At 38.5% G+C, this 21,455-nt stretch overlaps 2 protein-coding genes and 1 non-coding gene across 3 annotated transcripts in view; 1 reads left to right on the forward strand and 2 right to left on the reverse strand.

Moving 5' to 3' along the window:
* LOC117299207 overlaps nucleotides 1-2,881 on the reverse strand; it is a 39,950-nt gene extending 37,069 nt beyond the window's left edge. The window contains exon 1 of the mRNA XM_033782669.1: nucleotides 2,876-2,881. Within this exon, the coding sequence (XP_033638560.1) occupies nucleotides 2,876-2,881 (6 nt within the window). The remainder of the gene's footprint in view (nucleotides 1-2,875) is intronic.
* A 10,368-nt stretch (nucleotides 2,882-13,249) lies between these two features.
* On the forward strand, nucleotides 13,250-21,455 carry LOC117297093 (3-hydroxyanthranilate 3,4-dioxygenase-like). The gene is made up of 10 exons (XM_033780230.1): nucleotides 13,250-13,305; nucleotides 13,813-14,037; nucleotides 14,489-14,570; nucleotides 14,870-14,953; nucleotides 15,498-15,604; nucleotides 16,287-16,420; nucleotides 17,238-17,386; nucleotides 18,289-18,357; nucleotides 18,876-18,967; nucleotides 19,379-21,455. Exons 2-10 carry the CDS (start codon nucleotides 13,952-13,954, stop codon nucleotides 19,461-19,463), a joined length of 888 nt encoding a protein of 295 aa, XP_033636121.1. The 5' UTR covers nucleotides 13,250-13,305; nucleotides 13,813-13,951; the 3' UTR covers nucleotides 19,464-21,455.
* Nucleotides 14,118-14,190, reverse strand: Trnaf-aaa. Its single transcript has one exon. It is a non-coding gene; the product is annotated as a tRNA-Phe (tRNA).

The raw sequence follows: 21,455 nt of genomic DNA on the forward strand, positions 1-21,455 counted from the left end.
GATCATAATCTTCAAACTGTGTAAGTTTAATGTAAATCTGTGGACATTGTGTTTTTTGTAAGGAAAAAGTACATAAAACCCTTTAAAAGTAGTTGGATACGATATCCATGCCAAACACGTGTAGTAGCATCCCCACATAGAAACACAGAACGAAAGACACAAACAGCAACAACAACGACAACAACAACAAACACAACAAAACAAAACAAACCTGTAGGCCTATTTCGGTAATGCATTAATTCGATTGCGAAATTGTACATTTCATTTCCTGCTGAATCTGACAGAGCTCTCCCCCTGCCAACAACGAGAGTCGAATTGACCCGATCCGGGTCCAAGGTGGCCTGATCCATTACTGGGTCAGGCTAACCCGGAAACTGGTTGAATAAAATAAGATTTATTTCGGATTATGCGTCAGTTTGACATATTCATGTTAAAGCAGTGTACACTATTGGTAATTCCTCAAAACACTTATTAACATAAAACCTTATTCGTAACGAGTAATGGGGAGAGGTTGGTAGTACAAACATTGTGAGAAACGGCTCCCTCTGAAGTAACGCAGTTTTCGATAAGTAATTTTCCACGAATTTTATTTTGAGACCTCATAATAAGATTTTGATGTCTCGAAATCAAGCATCTGAAAGCACACAACTTCGTGTGACAAGGGTGTTTTTTCTTTCGTTATTACCTCGCAACTTCGATGACCAATTGAGCTCAAATTTCTACAGGTGTGTTATTTTGTGCATTATGTTGAAGTACACCAAGTGAGAAGACTGGTCTTTGACAATTACCAATAGTGCCAGCGTCTTTAAACGTTTGTGTTGACACGATCCGGGCTACTATATTGACAATTCGACACATAAATGCGCCAGGCCCCTATAAACGGGAACCGGAATCCGTTTCAATTCGCACCCTGGAGTTATTCGAGTGTGCCAGATTTTTCTGTGATTCTCGGGGGCGCCGTGTAAACAACGCAGGTTTGGCAAGAAGTGTTGGTACCCGTAACACAATGTGTGCTTCCCGCAGTACATTATCCTCTTCATTATAATACCATAAACGCAACGAGAACCCCTGTCATGGTAGTGACGTGACATTGACAGGCCTACTATAAGAAATACTTTCCTACCAGCAACTATTAATCTCGACGAGAGGCAAGCGGATAATTTTTTTTAAACTATTATCAAACAACTCTCCCATTATGATGTTGTATGTTATAAATTGGTCACGCATCATGTACAAGTCTCTTATATAGCCTATGGCATGTACACTATGGCATGTTTTGTCTTACAGAGGGTATCATACAATTTGATGGAAATGATAATGACGCCACATGACTGTTATGAATTTCAATTTGACACTTTTAAGTGATGCTATGTGTTCAGCCGTCGTGTGCCCAAAAGAAAGGCTCGAGGATGCACACCCTTCTTCCAGCTCTTTATGCTTCCATGCTCACAAAGTACCTTTTCCAGTAACAAAATGCCGTAAGCAAAAAAATGGTCCCTGACACACAAAACATGTGGCATTATTGCTGAAACATTGTTGCTATATGATAACCCCAAAGAGATGTTTTCCCGATCCCATGCAAAATTTTACCTCAGTATAATGACTAATGACGAATGGCCAAAAGCTTGTTAAATTTTCACACTTAGATTCTCTAAAACACACTTTTTCACAATATTCTCCGGTATAACACAGGCCAGGTAGGTGATTGCCTCCATTTCCCCTGGTCATTACACTGGTGCCCTTTAAATGTTCCAGAATAAATTCAAAATTTCCTCATAGGGTCCCCTTTACCAAGGAGCAAAGCTTTGGTGCCCTTGCCCTTTCAAAAACGAAGCCTGTTTACCATTTTCATTATACTTCTTCCAGTCACGTTGTCCTCCCGTTTTTATTGGTCATGCATCATACCTGAGCGCTCCTGTTAGAGGGTATCATAAAAAAACTGATGGGAAGTAACTACGCCGTATTTATGTACTGTAGTTTTGACACTGAAATTTTATCTTGTTCGGTCTCTCATTCACCTTCAGAGGTTTACTTCAAACCTTTGCACACGATAACACGTACATACTTATTTCAGAATATCTATTTTATTGCTTTCTCCAGAAGACGATCAGAGCATACTGATCGACCCGCTGAGTTGAAACCTACGGTGATTTTTAGAACCACCCCAACTCAATTAGAGATTATCATTTCATGGTGTTATAGCAAACCTTGCTATTATCATATTTCCACCATGCACAGTTTCAAATCCTTCGTATCATTTTGTTACCCGTCCAATCTATCTTGGTTATATTAGGTTTTCGTTGGGATGAGATCAGTTTCATTCATTTTGCCAATGTGTATCCATCAGGAATACGTGCTGAGAACACAGTCCAAGTAATATTATAAAGGTCGTTATAGAGGCCTATGCGATCGGTGTACACATATTGAAAGTTTATGAGCGAATGGTGAGAACTTGTTCAGTTGAAAACGTGGAAATGTTATGTAAAATGAGGAGAAAGTGAACGAATTGAAACATTATTTCCCTTGCACGAAATACGTTGTTTATGTACATCACAATATTCATTTTTTTGATTGGGGATAAACATGTCAGAATGTACAAGGGCATTTTCTACCGAATGATTCGGTCTAACTTGCATTAGTATAAAAAAGGATTGGACGAAAATGCACGGTGAAAAGTGTAGCCAAATGCCCGGCTTATGATGAACCATGTAAGAAGTTAATTAATTAATGTCACGTGACCCACAATCATCCAATCTAGTTACAGGATCCACTTGGGTGTTATACATTTTCATTGACTGTTTCAGTTTACTTCTAATAAGCCTTAGCCATCTCACTGATTATGCGTAGGCTGACAAACTGTTACGGACTGACATACCGGCATGTTAACAAGCTTCCAAATGTCTTCAATAGAATTGTCAACTGTTGTTCAGTAGTTACATTCTCAAAAATAACCGTGGAATTGAATGATCTGGATAGATTAGACGCAAATAAGAAGTCTTCTGAACAGGCCGTAAAAGATAAATTAGCATAAAGGTCTAAATTTTGTGTATCTCTCTGTTTTCCTTCGACTGTTTTACCTTTTTAGATTTTCACGGGAATCTGTTTTGTTCTTATCTTGTCCCTTCTTCACGATGTTCACTCTTTTAAATTGAGTTCATGTGTTCTGAGTAAATAGGATTTTGCAGAGTGTATATTTGTACACCTTGAGGGTTTAAAGGTATAGTGAGTGAGGGAGGGTTGTATTATTTGTCCTGAGAGTAATCGATCTGTACGGAGCCCGTAAAGGGACAACGTTTTTTCGTAAATTTAAAAAAATACTTTTTATTTTCCTTCATATTTACTGGAACGAATTACTGGAACGAAGAATGTATTCGAGAAAACGAAATTTTATTTCTAGCGAACGAAAAGTTATCTAGATGGAATCATATGATACAAATATTTGAAGGGTACGAACTTTTTAAAACTTGACTCTTTAAGGGGGTCCGTAAATTTGAACCATTTGATGTTCAAATAACATAAGAATATTCTTTGAAAGGGTTCTCAAAACGCGTATAAATATTATAAATAAATATATTATATTCGATTTGTCGTTTGACAAGCTGGTTCCAAACACCTTTTCTTATTTAGGAAAATAATATAGATTCAGATAAAAAATATATCTAAGTGATTATAGTGATTACGTGATAACACTTTTAAGTGATTTAAGTGATTACATTATATCATTTTAGCCTTAAGATTCACATGGTTAGCAAGGAATGTGCTAGTGGGCGTACATTACACGTTTGATACTTTTTCATATTCTTCCCTTTAATGCACAGCTAGCACAGACATTTTGAGCTTACTCTGTAAATCGGAAAATATTACGACAGTAAAGAATTCCTAGGAAAAGCCAAGAAAACAAGGCCCGACTATTCCTAATGTCAGTACTCCTGTATAGCATAGAGATACAGTGCGCGTAAAATCAATAAAAAGCCTGAGGTAAATTATCTCCTTCAATATTTCGATACTTCCATAGTTTTTTGGTGTTGTTTTTAGAAAGAGACAGAGAGGAGACGGGGCATATTCATTTAAAAACATAAACCTTTTTTTTACAGCCCAAAACTGGACACGTTTGGTAATTGTCAAAGACCAGTATTCTCACTTTAGTGTATCCCAACATGTATGCATAAAATAACAAACCTGTGAACATTTGGGATAAATTGGTCGTCGAAGTTGCGAGAAAAAAAAAAGTTTGTATCAATCAAACAACCTGCAAAATTACAGCATCGGTTTTCTAAAAAAATATTTAGAACACGATTGGAGAACAATCAATGTGACAACAAGAGTAAAGGCAGTGGACACTATAAGTAATTACTCAAAATATTTATTCGCATAAAACTTTTCTTGGTGACGAGTAATGGGGAGCTTTTGATAATATAAAACATGGTGAGAAACGGCTCCCTCTGAAGTAACGTAGTGTTCGAGAAAGAAGTGCTTATACACGAATTTGATTTCCAGACCACAGATTTAGAATTTGAGGTATCAAAATCAAGGATCTGAAAGCACACAACTTCGTGTGACAAGGGTGTTTTTTTTTTATATTATCTCGCAGTTTCGACAACCGATTCAGCTTAAATTTGTACAGGTTGTTATTTTATGCATATCTCCAGTTACACCAAGTGAGAAGACTGGCATTGAAAGTTACCATTAGTGACCTGTTTAGATCCGTGAATCCTGTCCGACCACTTTACAAGCATTTGTCATTAAATTAAAGCCCTTTCTATTTAATGCGGACACCAAATTGCAATTGTGGAACTTTGCAATTTATACTGAACCAAAATTACAATATTTCCAAATCACCCTGCCGACAATGACTTTTTTTTATGAAGATCGTGAGTGGCATTTCTGGGCGGGAAACGTAACGGGTGATAGAGTATAAAAATGCTCGGATTGCACCTACTTAAAACTGCAATCTATTTCAAATGACGGGGAATAAGGGGAAGACTAAAATGACCTTAACTTACAACATAGAACTTTAAAGGCAGGGTCATAATTTGGTTTCCCCCAAACATTGGTTAAATGGCCTGACGTTTCGACCCTAGCTGAGTCTTTCTAGAAAGAGGTTGATGGTATAAAACATTGTGAGAAACGTCTTCCTCTGAAGTGCCATAGATTTCGAGAAAGAAGAAATTTTCCACGAATTTGATTTCGAGACCTCAGATTTAGAACTTGAGGTCTCGAAATCAAACATCTAAACGTACACAACTTTTATGCATATGTTGAAATACATCAACTGTGAAGGCTAGTCTTTGACAATTACCAATAGTGTCCACTGCCTTTAAATGTATGTGGCTATCCTGTATAGGGTCGGGACACCGTAGAAAATAATTATACAAAAACAACAAACATTTGTGCTTTTGTTTTCTCTTACGAGGCAGCCCATTGTTTTACCCGTTGCTCCTTGATTTGTTGTCAAATTTTCATATTTTACTTTATTTTTTATTATAAATGTATTTTACGAAATGTGTTTTTATCTGTATGTATTGTGATATGCCTGAATAAAGTATTATCATTATTGTTATATTACAGAATTACTATTTCGAGACTACAAATATTAAATTTGGTTTTTACCCATACACCGATGTGTGTAAGCACTGTATATACACAATACTTCCCGAGTCCTGTGAAGAAAAACAAATATTACAGGCATATTACTCGGGTGGGATTCAAACCCACGTCCCTTGTAATTCTAGCGTAGTGTCTTACCATACACATCGGTGTATGGCTAAAAACACTAAAACTGTTACACTATACACCTTTAACCATCGACATGAACACCTTTGCTGTATATAGATAGATGAGTTAGTGTGCAATGAGAGGTAATTCTGATATGTACGATAAATGCATGTAACCTAACGAGGAAGACACTTTAATTGCATCAGTTGGTAAATAGTACCAACCGTTTTGGTGTCACGTAAAACACACAATAGTCGCGTGAGAGTAGAAAGAAACCATGTGCAGCTTGCTGCGGGAAAATAGCGCAAAATGACATGGTGCGAGCCATAAACAAACACATTATGTTCTGACAGCGCTGTGTCATGTCTTTAAATTGTTTGCACAAAATTTGTAACTTTTCCCTTAACCTTTTTTTTCTGTTGAGAATCAAGAGAACAATAAATGAGTATTCCACGGGATAAAAAAAAGACAGAAAAAAAAACTGTTTCAGCAAACAGCACGAGGTCGTCTATTATGCTTGTGATACAGGCCAATACGATGCTTAATTTGCATAAACAACAACATTATTTGGGTAGACGGTATGCCCCTATTATAATTTACGGTATGCAGGGGGCATTTCTATGTCTTAATAAGACATTGTGATGTCCCATTTTAGTTAAAGAGAGCTTTACAGTGGGCACCCCACCCCCAGCTGCACAAGGTGTCCAAAGCTATTCCTACATTTACCCTGGCCACCACCACGGCCTGTGAATCATACACCCGTGACAGAAAGTTTTTGTTATAGGTTCAATATTTTGGGATAACACTCAGATATCTGTTTTTATAATTATTATAACCACACAAATTACAAGTGAAATGTCTCTCAAAATGCTTCCCACTATTGGAAGCTGTTGTACTTTGATACTAAGTAGGTTTTTTATTGTCACTCGTTTTAAGAGTAGCTACCAAAACTCATATACACCTTCCCTTTACGACATTCGCTGATTGATAATGTATTAATGCACTCGCCACGCGTATTCAGGAACTAACCGTAATGTAATTGAGTACTAATTAACACAGTGTCTTTAATTGTGTTACATCGTGCCAGACAAATCGTGAATTAAATTAGAAATGCATCAACCCTGTTTAACATTATTATTTAGACAATAGAACGAAGAATTGAGACAATTTGAAATCCATGAAATGTTATGATTAAATATACACTTCAATATTTCAGTTAGAAAGGGCCCAATTTCATGGAGCTGCTTGAGCATAACAACCAGCTGAGCATAACAAAATTATGCTTACCATAATAAGATTACCAGGAAAAACACCGTAGCACTTGTACACCTTCTTGTGACTGGTATCCTGCTTATTTTTGCTAAGCAGACAAAATAATGTTAAGCTCTATTAAATTATTTGGCTCAGTTTATACACTGCAGTGTGAGGGATGTGGTTAGCACAATACTAATACTTCCATTGTCTTAACACTTGTCATCTCATATCATGATATCCTAAGCTGGACAATGCCACACGTCCTAATGAGGGGTGTCAATCAACATGGGGCAGTGATTTGGTTAGGATGGGGGCAGGATGAAACACTGCAAGCATATTTTATATACTCACAATGAATGTCAACTGTAAATGGATGTAAACCATCAATGATACAACTTAATTAAAAATGCAAACAACTGAGCTTAAAACTCAGGCAATACACACGTATACAAACAAAACAGTACACAATATTGTACACAATGCATGGCAATTGTCAATGGATTATCCAAATTATAAAATGTAATTGATGAAATAAACAATTTAGCTTATATTAAAATAACCCACAGGCAATAATTGGACATGTTACAAATTGCACACAACATTGTACACAATGTCAATTGTCAATGGATGAGACCTAATGATAAAACTTAATTAGAATAAGCAAACAACTTAGCTGAAATTAACCCATCAGGCAACACTTGGAAATGTAAACAATTTGTACACAATGTGTATGTCAATATTATTGTCAATGGATGAAATCAAATGATAAAGCAAACAAATAAACAACACTGACTTAGACAAAACACAGGTAGGAAAGAAATGCAAAACAAGCCTCTTATAACCCGTCGAGAAAGCATGTCATTATGTGCTGTCAACACAGTAACAGGGGCATTGTACCAAACAGTCCCTTGCTGCTGGGTTTTAAAGACATGTCACACAGGGTAATTTTTACAGGTAACTTAGAGACAAACAACTAAACTGTGTATGCACACGGAACATTTCAGCAGCATGTAGCACAATATACCTGTTTTTAGCTGCAATTTACTATCCACAGGAAAATAAAGAGAATTTTAATGAATATTCTTATTTGAAATTGCCTGGATGGAACTCGTTGCGAGTAAATTGCCCTGTGTGACAGGGCCTCTCAGAGAACCACTTTGCGCAATTTCAACACAAAGCACAAAAACTCCCCTCATAGACTATCAAGCAAGCAGCCTTAACATTTACAACTAAGGGAGTAAAGAGTCAAAGCCCACTGAAGGACATTCGCAACAAAACTGTTTTAAATTTGGCCACTCACGTATAGGTTGTGAAGAAATCCAAGGGTTCCGCTAAGAAGATTGTCTATAACCTTGCTTTATTTGTCATATAACTCAGTATTCTAGTTTTAGAACATCTTTGGCGAGGTTAACGGATACGTGTAAAAATCTATCGACACTATAAGATGAAGGGAAGACACTCACAAGGAAAGGTTTTTTTTATGAATCGAAGCTGTAAAAACTCAAGAATGGGAAAGAGTTTTCTTTGTTTGGAATAGTTTAGAAATGTTATGAAATATAAGTTTAAAATATTAATGTCCCCAAATGTTCATGTTTTATTTTGATCATAGATTAGCATGCTTTCAGGTAATTGGATGAATGTTAATTAATACCAGTATAGCTGTTCAGTTACACAATTAATATTGATCCAATTAAAAAAAAACATATAATGACACAGTATGCTTTGCTCAAGGCCTTAATTAGAACACAATCTTTTGAAGAAAAGTTTTGTATTTTGTTCAGATACTTTTTATATCAAAATGTCACGGTCAAAGCTTAAAGCGAACAACCACAAGATGCCGACATTGTGTTTACTTTCCGGTCCTTCGCAGCGAACCTCTCTCGCTCCCTTTCTCTTGTTCGGATGTACCGACAAGGCTGGGCAGATTACGGCAAAGGAAGGACGGTCTCTGTAGGTATCACTTACACCCGGACTTTACTTGAAAACCAAGGGTGTTCGCTGAAAACTACACCCTTGGGAAGAAATCTTTGTGCAATAACGGGAAAAAACAAGGACTCTTGATGCTTTAGTATTTAGAGAGCATCATTCAGCTTAAGTGGCAGTGGCGGCTTTGAGGTATCCCCAAGTTACTTTCTTTGCACAACCCAAAATTCCCAACCCATCTTCACCCCGATGGCTAACATTTGAAATCTAACCCCGAATCATTGCACTCACATTAATGTTATATCGTTAACCCAAGGCTCAAGAATAACGCTGATTACATTAAAAAGTAAAGCCCCCTCGCAACTCTGAATAGAGTGTCATGGTGCAGGTTTTTATACGTACCAGCAGACAAGTGTTGTGTTATATGGCACCATTGTCTGATCAGATTGCGATTTTGTGCTGGTCATTAATCTTGATATTACACAAAATAACATTCAAGACCAAAAGTGGGTCAAAGTATAAGTTGTCAAACTTACCATTGTGTCGCTCCACACCATTTTCAACTCGTAGTCCTCCAAAATGTTGGGGTCCGCGTTAATGTGATCCAGTGCCATTTCCGTAGCCACGAGGACCCCGCTCCCGTCCCAACCACCACCGGGCAGCGAGAAAAACCCGCCGATGTGTATGGGTATCTTCCCCCCTTCGGGCGGCACGACGGTGGTATCCCCTTCATCAGCAGACGCAGTCGTTGCGTTGGTGGTTCCGCGATAAGGGGTAGTTGGTTGCTCAGTTGGGTCTCGGCCCAAGCCTCCCTTAGACGGAGGTTCGCTGTACTCCAATGCTGTCTGACTATCAACTGGTGACACTAGTTCATCAACGACCAAAGCAATAATTAGTAAACAACGCAAAACATTCCCGAACTCCATTCTGCACAACACTGTAAATAAATAAAACTCTACTTGTTTGCATAGAGAAGTGTTAATGAACGCAGAATGAATCTGGCCAGTGTGTGATATCTGACGCCCAAGACGTTTAAGTGCCTGTCAGTAAGCGTATACTGTAAGGTTCCATGCGAGAGGATGAGGAGTGATATAAAGTGATGTCGTCACTCACTGCATTGTGTAAATATTTCGCAAAGGTTGTGAGTAGTGCGTGTACGAGGTTAACACACTGGTGACTGCTTAAGACTTTAAAACTCTTCAATGAATTTGGATTGTTTCTTAAAGATATTTGAGCTGCTACGGAACGTGCACGTACTTCACTGAGCAAGTCTTGTTAGCAAAAACAACTTATCGGTGATGCATTGTATGTGTTTCAACTGGTCCCGGGAGTTTGTGCCATGGCAAGCTGCAATTGGTTTCCCCACAGAGTACGGTGTATTGTGATTTTTTTAACCACCATAGAGAAAGGACATAGCTTTCTATGCTTAAACATGCACGATATTTAATGATATGCATTGAATAATTACAGTCAGAGCTTATTTGAAGCATCCGTTGTTTAGTGACGAACCACCACGTGTATTTACAACAACAGACCAACCGGTGTTCACACCGTTCAACCGTGTGTTTCCATATCATGGTGTATCATAAAGGCCCGCCCACACAAAGGTATTGGTATAATATAGCTCTTTGAGTGAAGGAATAACTTCATTGCATTATCGAGGAGTACTCCGGACAATCGAATCTGTGAAGCTGATAGTGTGTACGTCAAACAAAAATATGCCTGTGATTTTTTTCACAGGACTCGGGAAAGTACTGAGTATACAGTGCTACACACATCGGTGTATATGGGTAAAAAGCAAAAATTAATATTCTTTATCCCCGATGCAAATTTAACATCTATTAAATCGTTTGCAGTACCCGCTGCTAAACATAGGATTCGAACTGCCTCTAGCTACCGGGCAATCTCGGTGGTCTAGTTGGTATGACACTGCTCTAGAATTGCAAAGGTCGTGGGTTCGAATCCCACCCGAGTAAAATGCCTGTGATTTTTTTCACAGGACTCGGGAAAGTACTGAGTATACAGTGCTACACACATCGGTGTATATGGGACTTGATAATTCGGCATTATCTATCCCCTTTAAAAATGGGATAATTTGTTGGCAGATTTCAGACGAGAACATTTCTGCTGACAGTTTGTACATTTGTTATCAATATTTGAATATAAGTTTATTCAATAAGTATGTAATATTAAATTTCTTGTTGCTTTTTGGGCTAGTACCAATCGGTATCAAACCTTAGGCCCAGATGAAAACATCTCTTTCATACGAATATTGAAGTTCAATAATATTATGGAAATTATTCACAATGGAAGAAATACAATATGCATACAAATATTTACACAGTCATTGCATGAATATCATTGATTTCATTTAAAGCACATCTTGTCAAACCATTAAACTATACGCAGTAACCTTAATTTAATTCAGATATACTTTAATTTAATTGTATATAGCTTCGTGTTTTGCTTAATTTAACGTTTTGATGAGATAGGTAGTTATACCGTTGTATTATAGTGAGCTGTCCAAGCATGTGTTCACCTTAATGAGAAGGTTGGTGTGATGTCGAATCGAGGGAAAGGAAAACAATACAAGAGCTATTTTATATTTTGGAAACATTTGTATAAGATCATCTGAAAATATCATCATGTATTGCTTTCGCACCACCTTCTGATGAGAATTTGCGCGGGTGTACTGAGCTTTCAGACCGGCAGAAGGACGGTCCGATCCACCCGTCCTTCTGCCCAGTAATCCAGTACCAATTAATACCCAGGTCCCTGACACGTTAAATCTAGTAACGGTGGTTTTAAACAACTTTAATTCCTTTTTACATTGACAATTAATATTAAAAATAGATGACTGAGAAATCCACCGGTGGATGGAAGAAGGACGGATTGTTCTGGCATGGCGCCATTCACTTAAATCGTCTCCTCCGGGGGTTAACTGAGCGGAGAATTGGAAATGTGGATTCAAATTTATTATTCGACTCGTTAATGGCAAATATTTATTTGATCCATCTTTTTCAAGGAAGCTCATCTACAATTCATAAAGGTGGGACTGTATGAATAGACAAAACAAATTCACACAATTTGTTCTGGACTACCAGTTTTTGTACCACGGTTAGGCCTATGACTGCAGAGGCAAAATTCTTGTCGGCGTTCCGAAGCCGTATAGCCGTCCGAATTACACACGACCTAACGGTCTGTCCCGAGCCAATGTGGCTCATCAGGCCGGTGTTTTTATCTGGTTTTATTGGTATAAACGACTGGGGATTATTCGTTATTTCCTGGACAGTACTCCATCGCAGTAATACTACCCTGCTCTCGCTGGTATCCATTTTGTACTCCTGCGTGGAGAGAAGCATTTGTAATTCTTTCTAGCTCTCGTTTATAGGCCTATATACTATAGTTCGACATCGACGTGTGTAGGTATCCCTTCGCTCATCGGGCACTCACTATTCGTGCAGAAACGGTACGTGCACGCTATCGGCTAAATTGAGTTATCGGCTAAACTGAATCATCAGTATGTGGACATGCTTCGTTTGCAGCTAACACAGCCGAAGCCAAAGTCGCTGATTTGCACGAGGCATAATTTTTTTAAACAAAGGCATTTGCACCCATGAACTGAATTGGTCATGATTCCACGGCCCACTAAGCTAACATTATGCTTTGACTCGCCCTCTAGCCCAGATAGGAGTTCTAATTTCGTAAGCACAGTTCGTAGCAAAGACGCTACAGCTTGCCAGTTGTTTGAAAGTATAATGAGTGACGCAGTCAATTTTTATAATTGTTGAAAGAGGGCCTACCTTTCCTTTTTTGAAACGCACATTTAATAATAGGTATAGTAGTAAATAGCTGTACGCCTATACGCGTAAAATTCATTCACTAGTCTTAAACTAATCCGTCCATGGATAAAGGAACGGAACCTTCATAAAAAACATTCAGTTCGAAACAAATATTTTGAAAATAAGAAAATATAGGTTTTATTTGTTTGCTTTCAAGACTTTTAACTTTAATTTTCTTAAATAAAGTAGTCAAAATCCGATTTTCGAGATAAAGAGGCGCAAAGTTGTTGGTTATTTTCAGCAGGGTTCATTCAGAGAGTGGATGAAAGGCAAGCGATCAAATTATTGATATCACCGAATTACGAAAAAAAAATCTGAACATTGCAATGAATGAAACACAGAAAAATGTTTGTATTGTCCCATTTTTGTGTGTATTTGTTTATTTGTGAGTTGTTCCTCAAAATGTTTGGGGGTGGAATTTATTATTATTTTATTCAGAGTAGAGGCGCATGCAATCGGCAAAAAGTTCTGGATATTGGGGAGCCGTAAGACAGCGCCCTCTATTGTTGGTAGCTCCTTAATGTGCCGAGGTAAGTTGCTGTTGTGTGATTGTTGTCGCGCTGAAATTCAGGTAAATGTTCGTAATATTATTTGATACCATTATTTTACAGTTCTGCCCACTTAGTTTGATCTTAGGCAAGACATTACGACACTCTGTAACACTCGGTCATATGGTCATATCAGGCTCGTAGTTCGTTGCGACTTATTAGAATAAGCAGCGTCGTGAGCTAGGACTTTTTGTTAATGGATTGGGGTCCGGGTGGGGAGTTTGGAGGCCCAGTGGGAATTAGTTAGTTTTTTTTTTTTTTTTTTTTTTTTGGGGGGGGGGGGGGAGGGGGTACGCTGCATGGGGGCTACACATAGTTTTTTATTTTGACCCCCTATCCAGACCTAGGTAGACACCTGACTAGGCATAGTGATGGGGTGAAGTTATTCATGAATAGTCCCAACAGTGCAACACAACACACAACATGGGAATGGCACAAGCATCTCGATCATCATTATATTATATAGTCATGATCTTGTGTCAGCCAATGATAAAAACTCCAAATTGTATATATTATTATATTCATTGCAGGTTTGGTCAGTGACAGTCGGCCCTACATATCTCAAAGAGAGAGCAGCCGGGATCCCAAGTAACAACAGACGTTTTGAACTCTTTTGTCATTTTAGCCTGTGAAGTTTGTCGGTTTCCTGCAGCCCCATTTTTTATCAAGATGACTGAAGTTCAGATTTGCAATGTCGATGAGTGGATCAAAGAAAACAAGAAGTGGTTCGTGCCTCCAGTCTGCAACAAAATGATGTGAGCATTAATTTGGGTTTTACCCTTACAACACCCATGTTTGTTAATAGCACTGTATACTCGGTAAGGTCACAGGCCTCTTACTCGGGTGGGATTCGAACCCACGACCTTTGCTATTTTAGAGCAGCGTCTTACCAACTAGACCACAGAGAATGCCTATAGCTAGAGACAGTTTGAATCCTAAATTTTAGCAGCAGGTACCGCAACCATTTAAGAGATGTTAAATTTAACATCTCTTAAAAATTATGTGAGTTTTGTCGTACAGATCTTCAAGTATTCTCCGCCGCTTCGATCATGGGTGCAACTCGAGAAGGACTTGCCACTATCATGGTTTTACTATAAATGTTCTTCAAGGACACCAGCACCATAGCGTTTAGAAATGCAGTACTAAGCGCTGTATGTATTTTTAATGTTGCTAAAATTTTCATTATATGTGTTGCACCGCTTTCAGGCACAGTAAAGGTCAGATGAAATCCTTCTATGTTGGAGGTCCAAACCAACGCAAGGATTACCATATTGAGGAAGGAGAAGAGGTAGGTTGCATAGAAAGCACTGCTGGCGGCCCCTGGAGGCCGATCAGGGAAACCAACTCGCGACAGAGTGCGTCCTCTGGCTTAGACCTTTTCCCTTGTGTAAAAGTCAGTTACTTATTGAATGTAAATAAAGCTCCAAAACGAGGGACAGAAAAGCCAGTTTAGCTGTATTCTTGTGCCATTGGCATTGAGGATTATGATATTATTTGGACTGTTGATTCCAGTGCCTTTTACCCCTGTCTGTCTGGGCCAACAAAGCTGATATCTAACTATGTACGTATCTCATTTGTTATTGATAGTTTTTCTACATGGAAAAAGGCAACATGTGTTTGAAGATTGTTGAGCAGGGTAAACACAGAGATATCCCCATAAAAGAAGGAGAGGTAAGGGTTTTCCTTTTTGACTGTTTAAGTTTTAGCATTAAAGGCTCTGGACACTATTGGTAAATGTCAAAGACCAATCTTCTCGTGTATCTCAACATTATGCATAAAATAAAAATACCTGTAAAAATTTGAGCTCAATTGGTTGTCGAAGTTGCAAGATAATAATGAAAGAAAAAACGCCCTTGTCTCACAAAGTTGTGTGCTTTCAGATGCTTGATTTCGAGACGTCAAAATCTAAATCTGAGATCTTGAAATCAAATTTGTGGAAAATTACTTCTTCCTCAAAAACTATGTTACTTCAGAGGGAGCTGTTTCTCACAATGCTTTATACATTGTACCATCAAACTCCTCCCCATTACTTGTTACAAAGTAAAGTTTTATGCTAATTATTATATTGAGTAGCTACCAATAGTGTCCACTGCTTTGACATTTAAGTGATGAGTTGTGTTTTATGGAAGTTAACAGAAGTAGCCTGTCTGTCATCTTCAATAAATTTCCGCTTACAAACATGTGATGGAAACCTAAATGTCTTTTCTCTCTACAGTTTTTCTTGCTGCCACCATGCATTCCTCATTCTCCTCAGAGGGAGGCAGATACCATCGGCTTAGTCCTGGAGAGAGAACGTGATGAGAAGGAGATGGATGGACTCAGGTAAGAGTGGTCAGGAGGAAAAATTACAGTTAAGGGACAGTCACACTGCAGCGATAACTAAAACGGTAATGATCTCAACGCAAAGAGGATGCATTTTATTGGATGAATTGCTCCGCGCAGAATTCGCACACGCTCGTTCAACTCAGAATGCATTCTCTTTGCATTGTGATCGTTTACGTTTCCGTTTTCGCTGCAGTGTGACTCGCCCTCGATTGTTGAGTATTTTTTTTTACAAATGGCAACCCTCCCAAAGAGCAGATCACAGTTGTGCTGCTCACAAGACCAAAGATTTGGTCCGATGACCTATAGACCACTCTGCCATGCTACGCCACGACAACTCTAGGAAATTTACCAGAGGGAACCAGTTATTTGTACCTACCAATTATAAATAAAGTTTGTAGTAGGAAACTCTGTAGAAGAAGACTGCATTGGTCTACACATCAATGAAGACGGTCAAAGCACACTGTTCAAAACGTAACGTCAAGAAGAAGCTGGCTCTTTTCAGAGCAACCACTACTGACAAAAGTTGCTGCTGAAAAAGGGAGATGGTGTGTATTTCCCTGAGGTCTTTAGGAAGTGAATTCCAGAGCATGGTTGCTTTGCTGGAAAACCCTGTCACCGTAGCTGGCTAAACGAGACCAGGAACAAGGAGTATTTTTATAATTTGGTATAATATTTTCAGGTATTTTGTTGGTGACTCTACGGAGTCTCTGTATGAGGTATGGTTCCATTGTGAGGACTTGGGCTCACAGCTTGGTCCCCTGATCAAGACGTATTTCGCATCTGAGCAACACAAGACTGGAAAACCCATTCCTGGTAAGTTAGTTCTGATTTTCAGAAGTTATGCTTTCCTAAAATAAGCCTAAAACAGCTGTATCGTTTTTTCCAAAGGAACTTTCTAAAAATGCCAGTTTTGAAAGTTTGTGTTTTTCTGAAGGTAATGCAAAGATGTGTGTTACTTAAATTCTTATGATAAAATAGAAGTAGCTTTTGCAAACTGCTAACCAACCAAGGACCTATGCTGGAAAAGCAGAAATTAATTAGTGGCCTTATGTTTTGCCCCTAGAATATTCTTAAGTCTTTGAGATTGTGTATGCTGTTGTTTTTGCTTTAAGGTCATCACTCAGTTTCCAGAATTTGTTTTTATCTTGTACAGCAACAAACAAACAATTCTCAACGTAATTGAACCTCAAGCTATTAGTCTGAGGATTGTTACAATTGAGGTCATCGTTTGGTTTCATCAACGTAATGCTGACTTATAAGCAAAATTATCTAGAAACATACAATAAAAGTCACCTGTAAAATGTTCTGTTGATTACAGTGTCTTTTTGCTGAGAAAACAGAAATTGCTTTTCATCAAGAACGCCAAATCTTTAGGTTATCTTTTGAAACTCACATTGATATCTAATTAATCAGATAATATAGTTTCGCAGGATGCCATTACAATCTTTAAAACAAGTAGGTGTTCAAGTTAAAAGAAAAAAAGGAAAATGTATGACCCTACCTGTGAAGAGCATGCAGCGTTTTGAAAGACACAAAACTATGATTTTATTTAATAGGTTGTTTCTTGTTGAGCCGAAACAAATATTTAAAGGAGCTACAATTGATAATCTGTTTAAACCTTTCCTTGCAGGAACCATTCCTGAGAACCCACCAGTGACCATTGATCAAGAGACCATGGTAGAAGACCCGATGTCACTCCAAGGATGGATTGAAACAAATAAAAAAGAAATCGAGGAGAAGGGACACAAGTTTCTCTTTGGAAAAAAATATCAGTTTGAGGTATGCTGAAGACGTTGGTTCTTACATAAGGTATTCACACTGTGGCTCACAAACCCATCCTCTTTTGGCTTGTAAAGATTTTAATGAGATTGGTTCTTCCACAAGATATACAAACTGTGGTTCACAAAGCCATCATCCTTTCCCTTGTCAAGGTTTTGACCTGCAAGATTCTTCCACCCACTCTTTGAAGTTGTGTCCTTCCGATACTAGACCATGTGTCTTGTAGCTCAGAACTTTTTCTTGACCAGCTTCTGACTTTTTTACATCAATTTGCTCAACTTTTATAGGAGGAGGTTCGAATAGACCGATCCATTAGGCTCCGCCCACGACGCAAGTGTTTGCAAGAATACGTGAGCCTCTCAAATGCCTTTCTGCACAACTGCCGCGCGCACCAAGCATACGCGCACGCATGTCGGACTTTATTTGTCGGACCTTCATTGCGTTGTGATTGGTCAATACGCAATGGGGCGGAGCTTAATGGATCGGTCTACTAAAAAGTTTAAGTATACATGAGTAAATCTTCAAAAATATGTATTTGACAAAAACACTGGACTACAGGACTTGGATTTGGTTTTTGGATGACTGGCTAAGTGTGAACATAACTGGCTGTAATCAATGTCCAGGTTTTTTTTGAGCCCTGTACTTCATGGAAATACTATTTTAGGCTTGGATTCACTGTGCAGTGTGTTTCATACACAATGATAACGTTGTTTTCAGAGGAATAAACCATTCCTGAATATACTTAATAATTCATTCACAAACTCAAACAATAATTGTTTTTTCGGAAATAAATTATCAGCAAAAGTTGTCCCTTACCCCTAAGATTTTTTTTATTGAAAACCCATGTTCAGCTAACCAGATTGTAGGAATTTCGTTTCATTATTTCTTTAAACTTCTTGAAGATTGTGATGTATGGACCAGGAGAGCATGTTGGGGGTTGTGAAGCTGCTGAGACATGGCTTTGGCAGATTGTAAGTACTACAGATTGAAGGTGTGCATAGCTTGCATACCCAACCTTGTTCCCAGTGGTGTACAATCTCGCCACGCTAACTTTCCCCAGAATGCTGATTTTGTTCGTTACCCCTGGAAGTGTGATTTTGCAATATCCAAATCTTTTTGATATGAACTAGTAGTGTTGCATTCCATTCTGTGTCAAAAGAGGAATCAAGTCCTAGGTTCTTTCTTTTGAACTTGCCCCTTCTTAAGTTTTAAGTAGTTTCAAGTTTTTCGGGACTCATGAAATTCCTTTTTCAGTTGATTTAAATTTATTGGTACGTTTATTGGCTTCTTTTTTTACATCTTTATATCTGTGAAGCACCTTTTTAGTCGCTTGTCCAACTTCTCATTTTATAAGTAAACTATCAGTTTTATTATTAAGTTCACAATATTCTTGTTTAAAATCTGATGGATTATTCTTTGAAACATGAAGGAACATTCTTTATTTGTTAAATTTATAAACTAAAAAGGAAAATTCTTGTGTCCCTTACAGAAAGGATCGTCAGAGGTCAGTGTAGGAACAGAGAAAGTGAGGAAGTTTGAGTTGACTGAGCGTGACTGTATGCTGATACCAACAGACACCAAGTAAGTCATGGATTAAAACATTCTCATTTCAGTCTTGGCTTAACGTCAGTGAAGCAACCTAAGCACAGAAAGTAACGTTAGCATAAAGCAACATTGCTTTACCAGATTAAGGTTACCAGCCAAAATGCCGGGTGTACCATTTGTGACTGGTGTCCTGCTCAGTTTTGCTTACGAAAAAATCGTTAAGAAATACTTCTGCTTTAAGCAGCTCCATAAAATTGGCCTCTAGGCCCAATGTCACTGTAATTGTAACCACAAAACTTTCTGATTACTGAGCGAAGAGAAAACTTTGTGCTTTGGCTAAGAACAGTGAACCAATCAATTTCATGCCAAACCAGTTGGGAGATTTTTTTTTTTTAAATGTATCTTTTTTCAGCTTATTTTTAATTTATTTATTTGTTCCCCCCAAAGATTTACTGCCAAGCTGGAGAAGGGTTCTTTTGTTCTGGGATGTTGCCAAGACCCCAGGAAGAAGGAAGTAGCCCAGAAGGATTAAGGGACGATATCTGCATCGAGCAACAAAAGACCAACCAACCACTGTACATCCCTACCCTATGTTAGTCAAAGTCTTTCGGATTTGACTTAAGCCGTGTTCGCACTGGACTTAATTTGGGCAAACTAACCGAGCCAATGGGTAACTTACCCATTTTAAGTCCAGTGCGAACAGCCTGGGTAGTTTTCCTGACAGGTAACTTACCCACGCCGCGCGGTTAGTTTAACCGAGCCAAAGGTGCCCAGGAAGATTGACCGAGTGCCCAGGAAGATTGACCGAGTCAGTTTAACTGAGCCAGAAAGTCCAGTGCGGACACAACGTCGCGGTTAAATCTTCCTGACCCGAGGAAGCTGACATGTTTTGTCATGGAAGAATAAGATTTTCGTGATTATCAAACTATTCAATGTAGCACAAATCAGGAATGCAACTCGTAAGCTGAAAAACGCGAAATAATTTTTCCGTACAAGGATTTATAAGTTCGAGAAATGACCCGTTCAGAAGTTGCGATCAAAAGTTTCTATATATGACGGTGATTTGTACAGCAGTAAAAGGCAAATGCAGTCAACAATCGCTAGATCGCGTGTACTAAAGCTAGCCGAGTATTGGTCCCTATATGTCTTTATCCACAACACAAACACAACGGAGCCAGGCCGTGCAGAAAATAGGTATTCCTAGCCGCGTAATGGGCCCTTTGTGTCGGAGCATGCCTCATTGGCAGGCGGCGTTGTGCATGCTCTTTTGCCTCGCAAGTCTTTCGTCTTTCCAAGTTGTAAAAAAAAAAGAGGTGCGGTGAATTTGATATCGAATCGTTTAGATTAACAATATTTGCGAAAGATCGAGCCGAAAACCAAAAAGTGCAGTTCAAAGGTTACGCAGGGGGCCAGCTCTGTTAGTTTACCCGCGGTCTCGGTAAGTTTACCCGAGTCAAATAAATCCAAGTGCGGACGGTGGGAAAGTTAACCCGTCGGAATGTTACCCATCGTCATGGTTAAGTTACCCAAATTATTAATCCAGTGCGAACACGGCTTTAGAAACTATGTGCAGCATTTTTTTAAGTTTCCACAAATCCAGCGACCACCGTTAATCTGTCTTATTTTGTATACACTTCTGCAACCGATGCTGTCAAGGAAACCAGATATAAACACTGGCCTGATGAGCCATATTGGCTTGAGACAGACTTTACTTCACTTTCTTCTCCACTAATCATTGATTATTACCCTGCTGTGTTGTTGTTGGTATTTTTGAAAGTGAATAGACCGATCCATTAAGCTCCGCCCTATTGCGTATTGACCAATCACAACGCAACAAAAGGTCCGACAAATAAGGTCCGACATGTGTGCGCATAAGCTTGGCGTGCGCGCGGCAGATTGTGCAGAAAGTCATTGGAGAGGCTCACGTGTTCTTGCTCACACGTGCGTCGTGGGCGGAGCCTAATGGATCAGTCTATTGAAATGCTTGGTATTATTATTATTATTACTACTTGATTTCAAAAATCATGTTGCGTCAGTAAGTTGTGATGTGGTTAGCATGGGGGCCCATGTATTGGCTAATGTAGGTTTGTTCTATTAAATCTTTTAGTGCAAAGGTCATACATGTACGATCTATTTTATGTATTTATGATCTATGTCATAAATTCAAAAAGTGTACCTCAAAAAGTTTGGCATTTTAGGTTCAAAAGGCATACAACAAGCAAGCACTGTAAGAGCTTAGAAATGAATTGTATTCTATCCCACAAATTAATGAGGGGAAAGTACTTCCGCCAGTCTAAAGTAAAGAAATGCTTCTGTAAATATTGTTATATATTTTTTTATAGATTTTGATGGTTACGGCAATTAAAAGCGACCGCCATCAATCGAATTGAAATATTGTTGTGATTTTCAAAGCGCACATTTTTAAAGCTGTTCTTTTTAAGCTGTTATGCTTCTCAGATTAAAAATCTTGGGCATAAAAAAGCTATTTTTTTTTACATAACCACATTTCTTCAAATAAAAATGT

Source organism: Asterias rubens, chromosome 1, assembly GCF_902459465.1.
Source record: "Asterias rubens chromosome 1, eAstRub1.3, whole genome shotgun sequence".
Lineage (NCBI taxonomy): Eukaryota > Metazoa > Echinodermata > Asteroidea > Forcipulatida > Asteriidae > Asterias > Asterias rubens.